Genomic DNA, 20,041 nt, shown 5'->3' on the forward strand with positions numbered 1-20,041 from the left:
TGGAAGTAGAGAACTGGTTTTCAGTTTCATTTTTCATTCACACAACATAGACACAAAAAGACTTTAGCAAGTCGTTTACTGCCAGTTGCAGAAGCAAACTTAGATCATGTGACCTGTTTGTTCAGAAATGTCAGAAAACCTATTGGACTTAGAACTCTCCAGAGAGAGTGGCAGACAGTCGGCTGCCCCTGTCTTCTGCACCCATCGTGCCAACACTCAAGCTCTCTAGGCGTTAGATATCCAGCTGTGAGTTTACTTAACGTATGAACTGGATTTATTCCTTTGGTTCCATACATCCGACCATCTCGGCCCTGTCACGCTATGTGCACGTTAAACGCGTTCACCGACCGGAGCTCCCTGTGCCTGGTAGAGTCCTGTGTTACTCTGAATCTGGCGCACGAAGAGCCTCGAAGGTCCCGGCGCCCACCTGCAAGCTCTGGTGTCACGCTGACCTGCTGCCTTTGTTAACTGCTCCCAACCAGTTCTTCCTCCAGGTCACGTTCTCCTCCGTGGCCGCCGCTTTCTTCAGGGTAGCCATCACAAGTTCCTTGGTCCTGACAGCTTCGTCCCTGCGCCGCGAGTCCCGTTCCGGCATCTCCTAAGGACAAGAAGGATGTTTGCAGCCTGGGCCGGAAGACCATGGCCTCTCCCCCCACTCACGCCCACCACGGGGAGCACAGGTGTTTCTACCTGCAGCATTGCCTGCTTCTGTAGTTCTCCTGGGACCACAAGAGCAAATAGAGTGGTGCCCACGCCGGCACCCGTGCCTAGCACTGCAACCGCGACTAATGCTTTACGAAGCGAATCCATGGCCGACTACCAACGAGGCGCCCTCGGAGTCCTCCCGCAGCCTAGACGGGAGCCACGACGTCTCACTGCTCCCTGTGCGGGATAGAGCGACCTAGGGAGGGGGCGGGGCCTAAAAAACCATAGAGCAACTGCTGGGCTAGAGAGGTTCTGGTTCTTAGAAACTTTTAGACGCTTTAAGTCTTGAGAACATAGATTTTTAAAAAAACAACAAAAGCCCTCAAGTGGTGGAGCACGCTTTTAAACCCAGCACTCCGGAGGCAGAGACAGACCAGATCTCTGAGTCTGAGACCAACCTGGTGTAAGACCCTCAGAATGAGGAGTCTTCCAGGTTCGGTCGATACCCCAAGAACCCAATGTCCAGTCCAGTTGCTGCAAAACGCAAGAGGCTTTAATGAACAGGAAACGTTTGCGCAAACGGGCTCCTCCAGCACGCAGGCTAGGGAGAAGTCCTCTCCCCCGGGCACAGGTGTTTTTAAAGGCAACCCCACAAGCTTAGGGAGAGGGTGGGACCCTCTGTCCATTGAGTACATGACCCTTGGAGGCCGGATGGTCTGCTATTAGGGTCAGCCGACCTTAGGGCCTCAGGTGTGCTAATTAATCTTGTCTGGGCAAACCACAGTTACAGCTATCTCTTGACCCTATTTACCACCTGTTGACTCACAGGAAAGGAGGGGCAGTGTGAATTCTTCTCATCTCAGGGCTTTGTGAGAGGAAGCTAGCAAATTCCAAGGAACAGATATTGGTTTCTAAGTTAGTCCATCATTAACATTACTTTTTAGGTCTTTCACTGGTATACAGAGTGAGTTCCAGGACATCCAGGACTACACAGAGAAACCTTGTTTCTAGAAAAAAGAAAACACTAAATCTGTTTCGCTCTGTGCATCCCTAGCCAACTTGGAACTCCCTGTGTAGAAACTCCTTATGTAGAGACCTCTGGCCTCTAACTCACAAGGAAGCCACTACCACCTCACCCAACACAAGATCCTGGAGCTTAATTGAGGAAAGGACCTTGAGCATGTTAAGAAATGCTAGAGCTGGATGAAGTGATGGCTCTGAGGACCTGGGTTCAATGTCCCGCACTCTCACAGTGGCTCACAACTCCAGTTCCACGGGATCTGACACCCTCTACTGGCCATCTTGGGCACCAGACAAGCACTGTGGTGCACAAACCCATGCAGGCAAAAATTTATACACATAAAACAGTGAAGAAAAAAAAAAAAAAAGTTAGATCTAAAGGCCATTGAGTGCATTGCATACTAGCTGTGGGTTTTTCAATTGCCAGTTTTCGCTGGTGGCACAGGCCTTTAATTCCCAGGGTGGGTCTCTGACTGCGTGGCCAGCCTGGTTTACAAAATTAGGTTCAGGATAGCCAGGCCTACAGGAAGAAACCCTGTCAGGAAAAACCAAAAGAGATGATAGGTATGTAGGTAAGTAGGTTGGTAGGTAGGTAGATAGACAGATAGATAGATAAAAATGATTAAAAGTAAAAAAAGTTTTCAACCCCTGGAAGTTTCAGATCGATAAAGGACTGTTCTTAGTTTTTTTAAGTGTACAGTGTAATGACTGACACCTGAAATCTCAGTACTTAAGGAAGGTGAGTCTGGAAGAGACTGAGTTGGGAGCCAGTCAAGGCTTCGTAGGAAGACCTTGTTTCAAAACAAAGTACAAAGAGGTTAGGACAAACAGAAAATGGAAGCCCCCGGGACGATTGTGGTGCACACCTTTAATCCCGGAATTTGGGAGGCAGAGACAGGTAGATCTCTGTAAACTCGAGGATAGCCTGCTGTACAGAGTTCCATGACACCAAGGCTGTTACACAGAGAAACTGTCTTGAAAAAACTAAAATAAAAAACAATTCAAAGCCAAGTGGAGAGAATAGAGAACAGATTTTTTTCTCTCTTTTTTTTTTTTCTTATTTTGCATATGGATCCCAGTTCCTTCTCCCTCCCTCACCAGATTTTTTTTTTCTTAATTTCTCTTAGGTTTTGAGGATTGAAATCAGAGTATCAGGCAAGCTTGGTACCACCATATATATGCTTACTTAGTCCATTCCTTACTTCCTTGTTTTTTGTTTTTGTTTTTCTAAAGAAAGGGCTTCTAGGACTGAAGAGATGGCTCAGTGGTTAAGAACACTGACTGTTCTTCTAGAGGACCCTGGTGGTTCAATTCTCAGTTTCCATATGGCAACTCTCAATTGTAACTACAGTTCCAGGGGATCCAATACCCTCATGCAGACATGAATCTGGATAAAACACAAATCCACATACAGTGGATTTTTTTAAAGGGCTCCCAGGATTTCACTGTGTACTCCTGCTTGGCCTAGAACTTGCTGTGTAGAAAAGGCTAGCCTTGAGGTCTTAAAGTTTTGCCTGTCTGTGCTTCTTAAATGCTAGAATTAAAGGCATGTGCTATCATTTCATACCTGGCTTGTTTTTGAGTCAGGGTTTCTCTGTGAAGTCCTGGCTGTCCTGGAACTCACTCTGTAGACCAGGCTAGCCTTGAACTGAGATCCACTTGCCTCTGCCTCTTGAGTGCTGGGGTTAAAGGAATTCACCACTGCTGCTCAGGGTTCTTGGCAAGTTAGGAGAGATGAATCAGTGTTTAAGAGCACTGACTGTTTTGATTTGATCCCCAGCACCCACATGGTACCTCACAACCTTCTATAACTCCTGTTCCAAGAGAGCCAATGCTGTTTTCTGGCCTCCATGGCAGAAGGCATACCTACAGGCAAAACAGCAATACCTATAAAATACACATTTAAAGTAAATAAATAAAAAGTGTTCCTGGCAAAGGCCACATAAACATTCATTAAATGACATACAAATTAGCCCACTTGAGAAAAACAGTAAATCTACTATCACAGCTCTTTATTTATAGGGCTTTAATCCAGATGCCCTTGTCTCCTACCTTGACTGCCATCCCCAGTGTCCCAGGGAGTAAACAGAATAAAGCTCCTGTCTTTTCTCTTTAGCTTCTCCCCTCCCTTGGAAGGCCCATAATCTCCCAGCACCTAGGCATTCTTTCCCCAGGAGTGATTAAGGGGCCCTCTCCAAAGAAGATTAAAACCTAGTCCATGTGAGACACTGTACAGGGGTACTTGACCTGAAATCCAACTACTCAGCACTCTTAAAAGTCACTGTCATGGCTCTTGTGCCAGGGAGTAGCAAGGATGGACCTTGGTCTGGAGATAGCCCAGAATCTTCATGGCATCCAGAAAGTCCTCATTTGATGAATCCTTTCTTAAATAGCAGAGAAGAGACTGAGACTGGCAGATGTGAAGGTTACCAGGATGCTCGGGTGAGTACTGCTGGTCCTGGGACTGGCTCATTCTCAAAATGGGCCCAACGCCACTGTTGTACTTATATTTATGCAGGTGTCTCAAAAGCCCTGCCTGCCCTCTGTTGTGGTAGAGGCCTCAGAGGGGAGTGAGGAAGACCAGGGGGATAACCAGTGGCCACATGAGGAGTTGTTGCTGCTCACTGAAGGTGAAGAAGAAGAAGCAGAAGCCTTCTTCCAGGGCCAAAATGAAGAGCCAGGTGAGGGTAGTGGCTTATACATTCAGGCCATTGCCATCCAAATATTCTAGACCCACAGTATGTGTCCAGGAATGTTAGAAATAGGAGGTGTGGCCTAAAGTGCATAATAGCATGCATAGGACCCTGGGTTGCATCCCTAGTACACCACCCAGACACACAGACACAGACAAACAGACACACAGACACACACACACACACACACACACACACACCATGGTAAATAGGTGAGAGTTTAGGTAGTTGATATAGATACCATTGATGAACATTAGAGGACAGCTTTGGTGTTTTATGTTTTGTTTTATTTTCAATGAAGTCTCACTCTACAGTTCAAACTGACCTCAAACTGAAGATCTTCCTGTTTCAGCCTCTGAAATTGTGGGGTTACAAACCTGTAACACCATGCCTGGCTTGCTTTTGTTTTCTTGTTCCTTTATTTTGGCAATGAATAATTAACCTAGAGAGGTACTCTACTGCTGAGTGATATCCCCAGTTCTTTTCATTTTTAATTAAGTTATTTGAGATAGTCTCTCTCTCTGCAGCTCAATGCTCACTGTGTAACCCAGGCTGGCCTTGAACTCATGATAATCCTTTTGCTTCAGCCTTCTGAGTACCTGAGATTATTAAAAGCCTGAACCCTAGGCTCTCCACCCAGCATGGTTTGGAGGGCCATTCTGATCTTGCAATGAGTGAAGTCTTTAAAAAAAAAAAAAATTTAGGTGTGGCTGGAGAGATGGCTCAGCAGTTAAGAGCACTGGCTGCTCTTCCAGATGTCCTGAGTTCAATTCCCAGCAACCACATGATGGCTCACAACCATCTGTAATGAGAGTGCTTCTGGCCTGCGGGGATAAATGCAGGCAGAATACTACTTACAATACATAAATAAATAAATCTTTTTAAAAAAATAATCACTAAAAAAAAAGTGAGAAATTATGCTTAGCTGGGTGCCGTGGCTCCTGCCTTTAATTCGCACACTTGGGAGTTTATAGGCCAACTTAGTCTATATAGTGAGAATGTATCTCCAAAAGAATAATAAATAATAAATTTTCTATTTACTTGTAAGCATGAGTATGGGTGCACCTGAACCACAGTGTGTTTATATAGGTCAGAAGACAACTGTGGGAGCTGGTTCTCTCATTCCACCTTTGCAGGTTCTAGAGACTAAACTCAAGTTTCCAGGCTTGGAAGCCAGTTTTCTTTCTTTCTTTCTTTCTTTCTTTCTTTCTTCTTCTTCTTTTTTTTTTTTTTTTTTTTTTTTTCCTTTTGGGTTTTTGAGACATTTCGAGACAGGGCTTTTCTGTATCGCTTTGGAGGCTATCCTGGAACTAGCTCTGTAGACCAGGCTGGCCTCAAACTAACAGAGATCTGCCTGCCTCTGCCTTCTGAGTGCTGGGACTAAAGGCATGCACTACCAATGCCTGGCTGGGCAGCCATTTCCTTATAGGCAGAGCTCCACCCTTTCTACTATTTGCTTGACCGTTTGCTTTCTTTTGTTTGTACTGTTGAGATAGAACCCAGGGCCTTAAAGTATCTTCTAAAAATGTGTGTGTAGCTGGGCAGTGGTGGCACCTATCTTTAGTTTCACCACTGGAAAGTCAAAAGTGGGTAGATCTCTTCCACACAGAGTTCCACAACAGCCAGGAATGTATATTGAGACCAGGCAATGATGGTGCAAGCCTTTAATCCCAGCATTGAGGAGGCAGAGACAGGGGAATCTTAGTGATTTTGAGGCCAGTCTGGTCTATAGAGATAGTTCCAGGACAGCCAGTCTACACTGAGAAACCAGTGTCAAAACAAAACAAAACAAAAAACAACAACAACAAAGTGTGTTGAAGGTGTATTTCAGGGATAAGGCATGCTTGTGTTCCTGCACACTGGTGGAAGGCAGGAGACAACCACATGGGTCTTAAGAGTTTAAACACTGTCAAACTTGGCCTGCTTGGCCTTTTGCTGCTAAGCCGTCTCACCAGGTCCCCAAACCAAGGCCTTTTGCATGTTAGATAATTGATCTATCACTGAGCTGCACCCACAGCCTTAATTTGCACTTTGTTTTGTTCTGCTTTCTGGAGATATGATTCATTAATCTTAACTTGTTTGGCCTGGGTCTTGCTATGTTGTCTAATGGTAAGCTGGACTTTTAATACTTTAAGATACTTACATGGTTCATTACTGATGAGGGGAGATGGTGATATAATTACCCCATATAGAACTATCTAGAGGTAATGAACATTTTAGATGGATGGCTGTATATTGTTATAACATTTCAAGATTTTGTTTGTTTTTTGAGCATTATGTACCAATCACTGAGCTAAGTATTTTTTAAAATTTTATTTTTATTTCATTTGCATTGGTATTTTGTATGCATGTCTCTATAGGGTTGTCATATTTTGGAGTTAAAGACAGGTAACTGCCCTGTGGATCCTGGGAATTGAACTGAGGTCCTTGGGAAGAGCAGCCAGTGCTCTTAAATGCTGAGCCATCTCTCCAGCTCCTGGGCTAAATATTTTTACCTTATGATTTTTCAGAACAACTCAACAGGAGATAACTTCCCTTTGTAAATGAGTAAAGTGGGCTGGAGAGTTGGCTCAGTGGGTGGAGAATGCTTGCTTTGCAATCATGAGAGCTTGAACAGTATTTGTACAGATATCAGCTGTGAATAGCAGTCCACCTGCAATCACAGTGCACTCTAGAGGCTGAGATCTCTGGAGCAAGCTACCTAGCTAGACCAGCTAACAGGCAAGCTCTGGGTTCAGATACCCTGGCAATAAGATCAAAAGAGGAAGGTATCTGATATCCATTTCTGGATTCACCTGTATTCACTCAATACCACTACAGAGAAGGCCTGCCTGGATGTCATAAAAATCAAACTAGCTCTATTAGCCCAGTACAATTAAAAAGGTAGTCAAACTCTTTCATATACAGAAAAATAACAAGAATTGGAGCAGCTCTAAAAGAACTTGCTACTTTTGCAGTCATGTTCCCAACCACATGTAACTACAGTTTTAGGGCATTGGATTTCCTCATGCACGGGGCATGCATATGCTAAACATCAGTACACACTAAAATGGCGAAATACATTGTTCCAGGCCAGCCTTGTCTCAAAATAAACAGAAGACACAGTATATGGAGAGTATCATAGGCTAATTCTTCTCTCAGGTTGGTCTTGGATCCCACAGGACCCCACATCTCCTTTAAGAACATTTAACCCTGGACTTGGCTGGGGGCATGAACAGGAAGCGTATGATTCCTGGATTCCTGACGACGCTGAGGGTCAAGAAACTCCCAACCCCTGTTCTCTTTGGGACCCAACAGGGTCCTGCATCTACAGAACCCGATTTGTGGAATATTCCCATTTCCCACCTTCCAGTACCTTTCGGGGTAAGTATTATAGTTTTCTCCTCGATTTTTCATTGTCGTTTTCAAAGCCTTTTGCCCATCCTAGGCCACAAGACACAATTTAATGCTGTAATTGGATAATGTATCTATCAGGCCCAGGTAGAAGTAGACAGATCATGGGAATTGAGGACCAGACTGGACTACAGAGTTACAGGACAGCAGATTTGTTACAGAGGCAGGATGTTTAGCCATGGCCTCATTGCATAAAGCACAGCAAACAAGTACAACCCTAGGGGAGGCTGGAGACTTCACTGCTCACATCCAATATCGTCAGCGGACAACCTGCTTTCTGCATCAGTTTAAACAGTTGTCCCTGAATTTCCACACTAGGAACCAGAAGGCGTGGTCACCGCCCATTTCATTGCTGATAGAAGTCATTTCAGATTACAGATCCCCATGTGTGCCGGTCTTTAATCCCAGCACTCAAACTCGAGTTTGAGGCCAGCTTGGTCTACAGATAGTTCTAGGACAGGATCCAAAGCTACACAGAGAAACCATGTCTTAACCCTCCCCACCAAAAAAAAAAGAGGTCTTCCTGATCGTACCTTCTATATCTATAAAGGCTTGCGCAGACATCTTAAAAGGCTGACACCCGAGGTTCACACAAGATGCAGAAAATCTTTAGTGAGTTGTCGCGCGGACCCCTAACATGTGTTAAGTTCCGTGACGCGGAAAAAAAGGAGAGCACACAGAGCTCTTAGGATTCAGTGGACTTTATTTGTTCAACAAGAAATGGTTAAGGAAAACATGTTACTTATCACTCCCGGGGCGTCATCCGCAGACCTGGAATGAAAATAAAAACGTTTTAGTGTCACCTAGAGGGGACTGCTGCATCTGGCTACAATTATGCGTGTCGAGCGGTGTCCCGGCGTTTGAGGATAGAACCGGCGAACGGGAGGCCGCAGGCACCGAAGACATGACGCCGAGAGGGCCGGAGCCCTTTCCTTCTGCCTCCGTACATAACGGGGAGCGGGACCGCACGCCCGGTCCCCGCCAAGAAAAGGAGGGTCTACACTACCAGGCCCAGACCCCCAACAACAGCAAAACGCCCAAGGACACCCACGAAGAGACAGACTTACGTGAACACCGCCCTTGGAAAGACTACAAGGAGCGCGGAACCCGGCTATATAGGCCTGGAGCCTGCCCCCGAGCTGCGATTGGTCCGAGGGTGCCAGGGGGCGGAGCCTTTGAGCTGGGCGGAACTTGCAAGCGGAGCGGAAGTGCGGCTCCTTGTGTGAACCTCCAAGTGCAGCTATGGGGCCACCGGGAGGAAAGATCAATCGTCCGCGGACGGTGACTGTGGGGACGGCATCTTTGAGTCTCAGAGCGTTTCCCTCTCCCTAGATAGGATCAGTGGTGTCTGGGGTAGCCCGGTGCAGGGATCCCGGTGGACGGACACGACCTTACTCTGATGCGCGTCTTTTTCTCCCTCAGGAGCTGAAGAAGAAGTTGTTCAAGCGCCGGAGAGTGCTGAGCAGGGATCGGCGACGGAAGCGCCAGGTGGTCGGGGCCGTGATAGACGAAGGGCTGATTACGAGGCACCACCTCAAGAAGCGGGCGTGAGTATGGTACTAGCTCCCTCCGAGTTGTCATTCCTATCGCCTTCCTACCAAACTTTTCTTGTTTTCTCTCACGGTTAAGCAGTTGACAGTTATGTCAGTTCTCAAGCAACCAGCCTCTCACAATACCGTTGCTTACAGGGTTTTTTAGGTTTGGATTCGACTAAGAAATTAAGATTGTCGATTCTTCCACCCTTCAAAGGTTATCTATATTAACGTATATTTTTGAAATAAAAACGCACAAATAAGTGCAAACAATTAGTCTAATTTTCACAAAGGTACACCTAGAATTTTGGATACACATTCTAGTTCTGTGATAACTTCTGTGCCTTAGGTTGGTTGGTTCAGATGAACCTGGACATGTTTGTTCCTATCTGTCTGTTAGGTCCAGTGCACGTGCCAACATCACACTATCCGGGAAGAAGCGCAGGAAACTCCTGCAGCAAATCCGCCTTGCCCAGAGAGAAAAAGCATCCATGGAAGGTATGTCTTGGGTACAGACATTCCACGAAAGGGAGTCTGGATTTTACCTTGGTTCTTATATGCTCCCTCTTTTATTTCCCTTTGTTTAGTGGAAGCCCCCTCCAAGCCAACCAGGACTAGTGAGCCACAGCCCAAACGACAAAAGAAGATAAAAGCCCCCCAGGATGTAGATATGGAGGATCTTGGAGATGAGAGCTAAAGTCCCTCCCTCTTCTATTAGAAGATTCTCAACCTCGGCCAAAAGGATTTGGAAGACTTTGGAGAAAATACTACCATATTTCACTGTCCCAGATACTGCTTCCATAATGAGCCCATTGGACTCACATATTGGGAGGGAAGAGAACACGGAAAAAGACTGTAGAGGGCCCTCTCTAACAGTCAACTCTTGTAATAAAGCCCTAGAGCTTTGACTAACTTGTGTCATTAAGAGCAAGAATGGGAATGGGCCTTCTAAAACATCCTCGAGAGATATTCCAGAAGCAGGTTAGTGTGCTTGAGCAAAGCAACAGGAAACTAGGTAGTGAAGGTCCTGGTGGTGCATGCCTTTAAGCCCAGCACTTTGAAGGGAGGACAGGCAGATCTCTGTTGTAGGCCATCTTGGTCTACATATGAATCCCAGGGCTGCACAGTACAAAAAGAAACTGGGTGGCGTCTTCAGTGGTCCCCTCTTTCTAGATAATAACACAACTTTCCATTTCTGAAAAATGCAGGCTATTGGTATGGTAGGTGGGGAGGTAAGGATCCTGATAGTAGCTCTGATTCTGCACCTGTGTGGCCTGGGATTATAGTAAGGAACAGTTTTTCTTATTTATTGCTGGTAATGGTAGTGGTTCTTGGAGTCAAATCCAGGGCCATATTCATGCTAGGCAACCATTGTGCCATCTACATCCTGAGCGCCTGTATTTATCAGCACTCATGCTATAGGCAGCCAGTTCTGAAGACTTGTGTTTTTGAAGACAGGGTCTTCCTTATATGGCCCAGGCTTGTTTTCTTGTTTTGAACACGTGATCCTTCTGCTTCTGTATCCACAGTGCTGGGATTGTAAGTATGAAACATGCCCAGCCCCTGTTCCTAACTTACTTTTACTACTGCAAACATAGAGGGAGGCTGATGTTAGTGCTTGACACTAAGTCCGACAACCCGAGTTACATCCTTGTTACCCTATCAGTGGAAGGAGAGTCAATTCTTTAAAGTTATCCTCTGGCTTCCATGCTTGCATTGTGGCATGCCCCGCCCCCCCACCCCCCCGTAAATGTAACAACAAAGCAAAACCAAAAATATTTACAAAAAAAAAAAAAAAAAAACTAGACATGGGCTTGCCGCATTCCTCTAGTTTTCCATTCCTTCTCAACAAAATATGAGTAACATGTGTTTGAGACTGTTGCTTGCCTGAATGTGTGTACACCGTGTACACTGCATTCTGGTGTCTGCAAAGATCGAGAGGCTGTCGAGTACACTGGGACTGGAGTTACAAATAGTTGTGAGCCTGCCATGAAGGTGCTTGGAACTGAACTTGGATTTCTGAAAGAGCAAGTGTTCTTAAACACTGAACCATCATTCCAACTCCACAGACAACTTTTTATTTTTTTAAGATTTATTTCATGGCTGGGCGTTGGTGGCACATGCCTTTAATCCCAGTACTCGGGAGGCAGAGGCAGGTAAATCTCTGTGAGTTCGAGGCCAGCCTGGTCTACAGAGTGAGTGCCAGGACAGGCTTGAAAACAATACAGAAAAACCCTGCCTCAAAAAACAAACAAAAAAGATTTATTTATTTTGCCTGCATGGATGTATGTGTACCATGTATGTGCCCAAGGAGGCCAGAGTGGGTATAAAGTCCTCTGGAACTGTAATTACAATAGGGAGTTGCCATGTGGGTGCTGGGAATTAAACCCTAGTCCTTTGTAAGAGCAGTGAGCACCCTTAACCACTGAGCCAACTCTCCACCCCCAAACAACTTTTATTACTCATCTTGGGTGGTGGTGGCATATGCCTTTAATCCCTGTACTGGGGAGGCAGAGGCAGGCCAGCCTGGTCTATAGAGCTGCACACAGAAATCCTGCTCCTGAGGAGGGAGGGCCTAGGCCCTACCTCAAATGACTTGACAGATTTTGATGATCCCTCCCTGTGGAGTGGGGGGATGGATAGGATGAGAGGGGGTGGGGGGCATGGGAGGGAGTGGGAATTGGGATCAATATGTAAAATTAAAAATTATATGAATATAAAATTATACACACACACACACACACACACACATATATATATATATATATATATATATATATATATATACACACACATAAATCCTAGCCCTGAAGAAAATGAATGAATGAATAGATAAATATGTCATGCATCTCCCAACTACCTGTAACTCCAACTTCAGAGCATGCACCATCACCACAAACCATCTTATTTTTATTACTTTTAAATTATATGTATATAGCCAGGTGATGGTGGTGAACACCTTTAGTCCCAGCACTCAGGAAGCAGAGACAAGGAGGACCTCTGTGAGTTCAAGGCCAGCTTGGGGTACAGAGCGAGTTCAGGACAGGCTCCTGAACTCCTGAGACAGAAAAACCCTGTCTCAAAAAACCAAAATAATAATAAAAATGGTTCTATATAAGTTCCAAACCTAGCTTGATGAATCAATGTACTTGTTTTTTGTCCTAACTAATGGGTGTCCCTCTCTTCACTCCACCAGACAGGGTTTCTGTAGCCCTGGCTGTCCTGGAACTGTCTATTTAGACCAGGCTGGCCTTGAACTCACAGAGATCTGCCTGCCTCTGCCTCCCCAATGTTAGGATTAAAGGTGTGTGCCACCACCTTCATGCTGTATTTACTGTTTTTGCCTGTGTAACAGGAGTGAGACTCTTGGGCAGTTGCTTCATTAAAAAGCTGCACCCTGGCCCCAGTGGCAATTTAAGAAAGCAGCACCATTCCCTGGTAACTCTAGTCAACTTTTACCTGTACATCCTAGCACTTCTCAAGAGTACATGTTACTGGGACTGCTAGGGTTGGGGGTGTAGTGGGAATGGTGACTCAGCTCTCAGGTGAGTGGCTGATGATCAGGACATCTATAGGGAATATGGATAGGGTCTCCTATGGGCAGCTGTTCTGATTCATGATGGCAATTATATCAGTTCCACCACAATGTACTTATTTGGCAGGTGAGAAAACAAGATCTAGGAAAACTTTTGTTTTCCAAGACAGGGTTTCTCTGTAGCTTTGGAGCCAGTCCTGGTACTGTCTCTGTGGGCCAGCCTGGCCTCGGAACTCACAGAGACCTGCCTGCCTCTGGTTCCTGAGTGCTGGGATTAAAAGTGTGTACCACCACCACCTGTCTAGAAAAACTTAAAAAAAATTTTTTCCCATATGTACAGGTGTTTTGACTACATGTATGTATATGTGCACTACTTTTGTGCCTGATGATTCAGAGGCCAGAAGAGGGCAACCTGTAAAGGGCAGCTTCCTTGAGTTGTATAGGACAAACGCAGATTTGTCCTACAAAATGAGATTTATTACCCCAGAGGGGCAAGCAGTAGGTGAGGCTGCCTCTGGATTGGGCAAAGGCAGACAGCAAGCAGCAGCAAGTATTTTTTGCTGAGGTGAGTTTTTAAGGAGAAAATGGGGAGTCTGTGTTAGGGTGAATTAGTGATTTCTGACTGGACATGTTAGCCAAATAATGAATTTTGATGGGTGCTTTGTTTCAGAGATGAGTCAGTGGCCAAATAAGGGACTAGGCCTGAGGGCTATCTTAAGGAGTGTGATCTAATTCCCTGGAACTATAGTTGGAAATGGCTGTGAGCCACCATGTGGACCTAGGTCCTCTGGAAGAGCTGTCACAAAGCTGTCTCTCTAGCCTTTTAAAACTGACTATTGTTATTCAGAGGGGTTTCTGTATCCAACATTATATGAAAAACTTTAGGGGCTGGAGAAATGGCTCAGCAGTTAAGAGCATTGACTGCTCTTCCAGAGGACCTTGGATTCACAGCACCCACATGGCAGCTAAGAATTGTCTGTAACTCCAACATCTGACACCCTCACAAGACATACATGTATGCAAAACACCAATGCACTTAAGAAAGGAAGGATGGAAGGTAGGAAGGAAGGGACTTCAGAGATGGCTCATTGGTTAAGAGCACTGGCTGCTCTTCCAGAGGATCCAGGTTCATCACCCCATGGCAGTTTACAACTGTCTGTATCTTCACTTTCAGGGGATTTAACACCTTCACACCAATGCACATAAAGTTAAATAGATTAAAAAAAAAAAAAAAAAAAGAATTTTAGGCTGGGTACGGTAGCACCTATCCTTAGTCCCAGCACTCAGAAGGCAGGTAGATCTGAGTTTGAGGTAGGCCTGGTCTACAAAGTGAATTCCCTGACAGCCAAGGTCACACAGAGAAACCCTGTCTTGAAAAACAAAATACAAAAGAAACAAAAGGGTGGAGGGCGGGGTGTTGGTGTCGCTCGCCTTTAATCCTAGCACGCAGGAGGCAGAGGCAGATTGATCTCTGTGAGTTTGAGGCCAGCCTGGTCTACAGAGCTAGTTCCAGGACAGGCCCCAAAGCAATACAGAGAACCCATGCCTCGAAAAATAAAAACAAACAAACAGAACAAAAAACAACTTTTCATAAGTCATTTCAAGTGACTTATACTGTGTAAGGCAGCTGGCCACTTGTTCAGGGTTATATTGCCAACAATGGCATAGTCATCCAAATGGACTCCTTTAGATGGTAAAATCTTTAAGGGCAAGAAGACCTATAATAAGCCAGGGTAGTGGTAAGCATCTAGTCTCAGATACTCTGGAGGCTGAGGAAGAAAGAGTACCTGAGCAAATTACAGAACAGACTGGGTAGTGTTGCTCTAAAACACAAGGCAAAGCTAGGTGTGGTGGAATACCTTTAATAAGCACTTGGGAGAAAGAGGCAGGAGGATCTGGAGACACTCTCTACAAACAAACAACAAACCGAAAAGAGAAACACGCTATATTATTAAATTATTTAGAAAAAAATCTGAGAGACTGTCCTATCATGTAGCCCTGGCTGTCCTAGGTCTTGATTTGTAGACCAGGTTGTTATCCAGCGCCAGGATTACAAGGGTTGAATCGGAACTGTTTACTAAATGTTGCTGAGTTGCACATTTGTGCTATTGCTGTTAGGAAAAATAATTAGGTCGCACTGTGAATGAAAGGTCCCTGGTTCTTTTCATGTGTCGATGAGGACCTTCAGGGGTAGGGATGGGGTGGGAGAGAAGGTTGCGAGGCTGTGACCGATGTGACGCGGAACCAAAGAACTAGGGCTTCGGACTTGGCCGGACTGATTTTCCTGACAGGCGGGGTCGCTGGTTTCTGTCGCGTTTCCAGTCAGCGCGCATGCGTCGCCTGTGCTTCGCCGCTCCCGCCTCAGGCTCCGGGTAGGGCTCCGGGATGTCCGCGTTGTGCGACCCTCCCGGGGCCCCAGGGCCACCCGGGCCTGCCCCCGCCACCCACGGTCCCGCGCCTCTCAGGTAGTCAGAGCCCCTGGTATTCCCCCCCCCTCATCGCGCGACCCCGCGCCGATGCCCAGCCTTCTCCACAGAAAGCCGGATCCTACCTTGAGAACTCGCGTCAGGGTTCTCAGAGATTCTGGTCGCGTCCTCCCGGAACTCAGGGACCGCTTCACTAAAAACACTGGGCTGCAGTGCCGGCCCTGCCTTGCCCTGCCCTTGGTTCTGCCTTCCCCGAGACCCCGATGGCTTCGTATGCCGGCCTTGCTCTGCCAGCACTTGGGGACATCAAGACTCTTGAGAACCCAGCCTCCCTGCCCTTTTTGCCCCGAGGCGGCTCAGACTACATGGAGAGTATCTTGGGAACCAAGTCTCAAATATTTGTGCTAGCCTTTCCTTTGCACACGTCCCTCATTTTGAGGTGTCTTTTAGTTTTTGAACCAGAGCTATCAGGTCAGGGAATGCTGTTGTCTTTGACAGAAAATACAGTAGGAGGAAAGGGGTTTTGCTTCCTCCCTCAGCATAGCTTTCTGAACCTCTAAGACAGAGCTTATGTATGTGGGGAGGGAAAGGATTGAAAAGCTTGTTCATCTGTACCCTGTGACCCCTCCCCCTTGATTCTTGGCACATTGAATGAAGGTGGTTAACTTAGTCAGCGGTTAGGACTCTCTTCTTTCATTTTTTTTTGAGACAGGGTCTCTCCATGGAGAGATCTACTTGTCCTGGAACTCATTTTGTAGACTAGGTTGGACTTGAACTCACAGAGATCTGTGTTGGAATTAAAGGCCTGTACCACCAAGTCTGGCCTAATTCTTGTACAATATGAGAAGGCACACAATTGGGAGGGAGAGCTTTTAGTAAAGGGCTTACAGTTTTCTAGCCATTAAGGGATTTCAGGGTGCTTGTGCTTTGCAGGTGGCTGGAAGATGTTAAAACAGGTATAGAACTCTAGAATATATTTATCTAATTCATCAAATCTTCACTGAGTGTCTTCCATATAGCAGCACTTAGATAGAACAGAATTCTGTGAGCTTTTTTTCCTTGTTTTATTATTTATTTACTTTTGAGGCAAGGTCTCACTTTGTAGCCCTGGCTGTCCTGGAACTTACTATGTACACCAGGCTGGCCTTGAACTCACTTAGATCCACCTGCCTCTGCCTCTCAAGTCCTAGGATTAAAGGCACTCACAAGAGCATAGAAGTGGTTCCTGCCCTTTTGGAGCATTCGACGATTTCTTCCATTTTTTTATCTGTAAAATGGGATCATAGTAGTCTAACCATATTGGTAAAGTACTTTAGAGTGGAACTGGGGATGTAGCTCTAGCCTAGAATGCCTAAAGTCCTGGGTTTGATACCTAGCATTGAAACAGAAGGAAGATACCTGGACATTTGAAGGGTAATATGCTATTGATATGATTGTTGCTGCTGAAAGAAAAATAGTATTTATAGAATGACCAAGGTGAACCAGGAGTGGGTATGCTTCTGAACCTTTATAGATTCTTATGAGTGACATTTTGCCCTGTTATACATAAAACAAAGCTCTTGGAAGGAATGTGATTTTCCTAACATCTCTCAATGTTCTGAGTCGATTCTTTTGCTTCCTTATAGTGCCCAGGAGCTGTCCCAAGAAATCAAGGCTTTTCTGACGGGTGTAGACCCCATTCTGGGCCACCAGCTCTCAGCTCGGGAACATGCTCGATGTGGTCTTCTCCTGCTCCGTTCTTTGCCACCTGCTCGGGCTGCTGTCCTGGACCACTTGAGAGGTGTTTTTGATGAGAGTGTCCGGGCCCACCTAGCTGCCCTAGAGGAAAGTCCTGTGGCTGGTCCACCTCACCTCCGTCCACCTCCACCCTCCCATGTCCCTGCTGGTGGACCTGGCTTAGAGGATGTGGTGCATGAAGTACAGCAGGTGCTATGTGAGTTTATCCGGGCCAACCCAAAGGCCTGGGCACCTGTGATTAGTGCATGGTCCATTGATCTTATGGGACAACTGAGCAGTACATATTCAGGTCAGCATCAGCGTGTTCCCCACGCCACTGGCTCTCTCAATGAACTGTTGCAGCTGTGGATGGGCTGTAGAGCCACCCGCACATTGATGGACATCTATGTGCAGTGCCTCTCAGCTCTCATTGGTAGCTGCCCAGATGCATGTGTGGATGCCTTGCTGGACACTTCTGTCCAGCATTCTCCACACTTTGACTGGGTTGTGGCCCATATTGGCTCTTCTTTTCCTGGCACCATCATCTCCCGAGTCCTCTCCTGTGGCCTTAAGGACTTCTGTGTCCATAGTGGGGCTGGAGGAGCTGGTGCTTGTGGTGGGAGCTCTTCTCAAACCCAGTCTACAGACCCCTTCCCTGGATCTCCTGTCATCCCTGGGGAAAAACGGGTGCCCAAGATTGCCTCAGTTGTAGGCATCCTAGGGCATCTGGCCTCTCGCCATGGAGACAGCATCAGACGGGAACTTCTGCGCATGTTTCATGATAGCTTGTCAGGGGGTACGGGGAGCCGCAATGGGGAACCCTCCCTTCAGGCCACAGTTCCTTTCCTACTGCAGCTGGCAGTCATGTCACCAGCTTTGCTAGGCACAGTCTCTGGAGAACTTGTAGACTGCCTCAAGCCCCCAGCAGTGCTAAGCCAACTGCAGCAACACCTACAGGGTTTCCCCAGAGAGGAGTTGGACAACATGCTAAACCTGGCTGTACATCTGGTGAGCCAGGCCTCTGGGGCTGGTGCTTACCGCCTGCTGCAGTTCTTAGTGGATACAGCTATGCCTGCTTCAGTCATTACTACCCAAGGCCTGGCTGTGCCAGATACCGTAAGAGAGGCCTGTGATCGGCTAATCCAGCTGCTATTGCTACATCTACAAAAACTGGTGCATCATCGGGGAGGGTCTCCTGGAGAAGGGGTTCTGGGCCCACCCCCACCTCCTCGTCCAGTGCCCTTTCTTGATGCATTAAGAAACCATGTTGGAGAGCTGTGTGGAGAGACATTACGGCTGGAACGGAAGCGCTTCCTGTGGCAGCACCAGCTTCTGGGCTTACTGTCTGTCTATACTCGACCTAGCTGTGGACCTGAGGCATTGGGCCATCTATTGAGCAGAGCTCGAAGCCCTGAAGAGTTGAGTTTGGCAACCCAGCTATATGCAGGGCTAGTGGTTAGTCTCTCTGGCCTTCTTCCCCTGGCCTTCCGAAGCTGCCTGGCTCGAGTGCATGCAGGGACTTTGCAGCCTCCCTTCACAGCCCGGTTTCTGCGCAATTTGGCCTTGCTAGTGGGGTGGGAACAGCAGGGTGGTGAGGGCCCTTCAGTCTTAGGGGCCAGGTTTGGGGAGTCAGCCTCAGCTCATCTGTCTGATCTGGCACCTCTTCTGCTACATCCAGAGGAGGAAGTAGCTGAAGCTGCTGCCTCCCTCCTGGCAATATGCCCTTTTCCTTCAGAGTCGCTGTCCCCTTCCCAACTTTTGGGATTAGTGAGAGCTGGGGTACACCGCTTCTTTGCTTCTCTAAGGCTGCATGGTCCTCCTGGTGTGGCCTCAGCATCCCAGCTTCTTACCCGCCTTTCTCAGACTTCCCCAGCTGGGCTCAAGGCTGTCCTGCAGCTGCTGGTTGAAGGAGCCTTACATCGGGGCAACACAGAACTGTTTGGAGGGGAAATGGATGGGGACAATGAGACTCTCTCAGCTGTCTCAACCCCTTTGGCATCTGCCTCTTTGTTGGACATTAACCGGAGGCATACTGCAGCTGTGCCAGGTCCTGGAGGGATCTGGTCAGTTTTCCATGCTGGAGTCATCGGCCGTGGCTTAAAGCCACCTAAGCTTGTTCAATCTCGAAACCATCAGGAAGTGATCTATAACACCCAGAGCCTCCTTAGCCTTCTAGTGCACTGCTGCAGTGCACTTGGGGGCAGTGAATGTGAGGGTTGCTGGGGGGCTCCCACCCTGAGCCCAGAGGCAGCCAAAGCAGTTGCAGTGACCTTAGTGGAGAGCGTGTGTCCTGATGCAGCTGGTGCTGAACTGGCCTGGCCCCCAGAGGATCATGCACGGGCCACTGTGGAGCGGGATCTTCGCATTGGTCGGCGCTTCCGGGAACAACCCCTTCTGTTCGAGCTTTTGAAGCTGGTAGCAGCCGCGCCCCCAGCACTGTGCTACTGCTCTGTGCTGCTGCGGGGTTTGCTGGCTGCCCTCTTGAGCCATTGGGAAGCCTCTCGACACCCTGATACAGCCCACTCCCCCTGGCACCTGGAGGCATCCTGCACCCTGGTGGCTGTCATGGCTGAGGGAAGCCTCTTGCCACCAGCCCTGGGTAATATGCACGAGGTATTTAGCCAACTGGCACCTTTTGAAGTGCGTCTGTTGCTGCTTAGTGTCTGGGGTTTTCTCCGGGAGCATGGGCCCTTGCCCCAGAAGTTCATCTTCCAGTCTGAGCGTGGCCGCTTCATCCGGGACTTTTCCAGGGAGGGTGGAGGTGAAGGAGGATCCCATTTGGCTGTGCTGCACAGTGTCCTTCATCGCAACATCGATCGCCTGGGGCTCTTCTCTGGCCGTTTTCAGGCACCTTCACCGTCCACTCTGCTTCGGCAGGGGACTTGACCTTTTTTCTGCTTCAGAAACTGAGGGAGGTTGAATAGTGAAAGAAGAGACTAAGGTGCTACACAAGGGTGGAGGCCTCTAAGTCCGTACATAATGGGCGGTGTCACTTTTTTCAAACCCCACCATTTTTTCTAAATAAAATTTGCCGAGTTGAGACCAACAGTACAGTGTTTCTATATGACTCGGAAAGCTAAG

At 47.2% G+C, this 20,041-nt stretch overlaps 3 protein-coding genes and 1 non-coding gene across 4 annotated transcripts; 2 read left to right on the top strand and 2 right to left on the bottom strand.

The window, feature by feature from the left end:
• Positions 1-854, bottom strand: LOC127228819 (ubiquinol-cytochrome-c reductase complex assembly factor 3). Its single transcript, XM_051193895.1, has 2 exons — positions 691-854; positions 1-598 (listed from the first exon to the last, which is right to left on the bottom strand). Exons 1-2 carry the CDS (start codon positions 808-810, stop codon positions 443-445), a joined length of 276 nt encoding a protein of 91 aa, XP_051049852.1. The 5' UTR covers positions 811-854; the 3' UTR covers positions 1-442.
• A 7,743-nt stretch (positions 855-8,597) lies between these two features.
• Positions 8,598-8,746, bottom strand: LOC127228962 (small nucleolar RNA SNORA57). Its single transcript, XR_007835061.1, has one exon. It is a non-coding gene; the product is annotated as a small nucleolar RNA SNORA57 (small nucleolar RNA).
• A 209-nt stretch (positions 8,747-8,955) lies between these two features.
• CUNH11orf98 (chromosome unknown C11orf98 homolog) lies at positions 8,956-10,191 on the top strand. The gene is made up of 4 exons (XM_051193896.1): positions 8,956-9,032; positions 9,174-9,298; positions 9,684-9,781; positions 9,871-10,191. The coding sequence occupies exons 1-4, from the start codon at positions 8,994-8,996 to the stop codon at positions 9,978-9,980; spliced, it is 372 nt and encodes a 123-aa protein (XP_051049853.1). The 5' UTR covers positions 8,956-8,993; the 3' UTR covers positions 9,981-10,191.
• A 4,954-nt stretch (positions 10,192-15,145) lies between these two features.
• On the top strand, positions 15,146-20,008 carry Ints5 (integrator complex subunit 5). The gene is made up of 2 exons (XM_051193897.1): positions 15,146-15,283; positions 16,870-20,008. The coding sequence occupies exons 1-2, from the start codon at positions 15,204-15,206 to the stop codon at positions 19,844-19,846; spliced, it is 3,057 nt and encodes a 1,018-aa protein (XP_051049854.1). The 5' UTR covers positions 15,146-15,203; the 3' UTR covers positions 19,847-20,008.
• Positions 20,009-20,041: the final 33 nt, after the last annotated feature.

Source organism: Phodopus roborovskii, unplaced genomic scaffold (genome assembly GCF_943737965.1).
Source record: "Phodopus roborovskii unplaced genomic scaffold, PHOROB, whole genome shotgun sequence".
NCBI lineage: Eukaryota > Metazoa > Chordata > Mammalia > Rodentia > Cricetidae > Phodopus > Phodopus roborovskii.

Excerpts from the sequence above, each read along its gene's own strand:
- CUNH11orf98 (XM_051193896.1), top strand. The coding sequence starts at position 8,994 with ATGGGGCCACCGGGAGGAAAGATCAATCGTCCGCGGACG. Across the intron at positions 9,033-9,173 it reads AGATCAATCGTCCGCGGACG|GAGCTGAAGAAGAAGTTGTT; the intron begins GTGACTGTGGGG and ends TTTCTCCCTCAG. Across the intron at positions 9,299-9,683 it reads CACCACCTCAAGAAGCGGGC|GTCCAGTGCACGTGCCAACA; the intron begins GTGAGTATGGTA and ends TCTGTCTGTTAG.
- Ints5 (XM_051193897.1), top strand. The coding sequence starts at position 15,204 with ATGTCCGCGTTGTGCGACCCTCCCGGGGCCCCAGGGCCACCCGGGCCT. Across the intron at positions 15,284-16,869 it reads CACGGTCCCGCGCCTCTCAG|TGCCCAGGAGCTGTCCCAAG; the intron begins GTAGTCAGAGCC and ends GCTTCCTTATAG.
- LOC127228819 (XM_051193895.1), bottom strand. The coding sequence starts at position 810 with ATGGATTCGCTTCGTAAAGCATTAGTCGCGGTTGCAGTGCTAGGCACG. Across the intron at positions 599-690 it reads AGAAGCAGGCAATGCTGCAG|GAGATGCCGGAACGGGACTC; the intron begins GTAGAAACACCT and ends TCTTGTCCTTAG.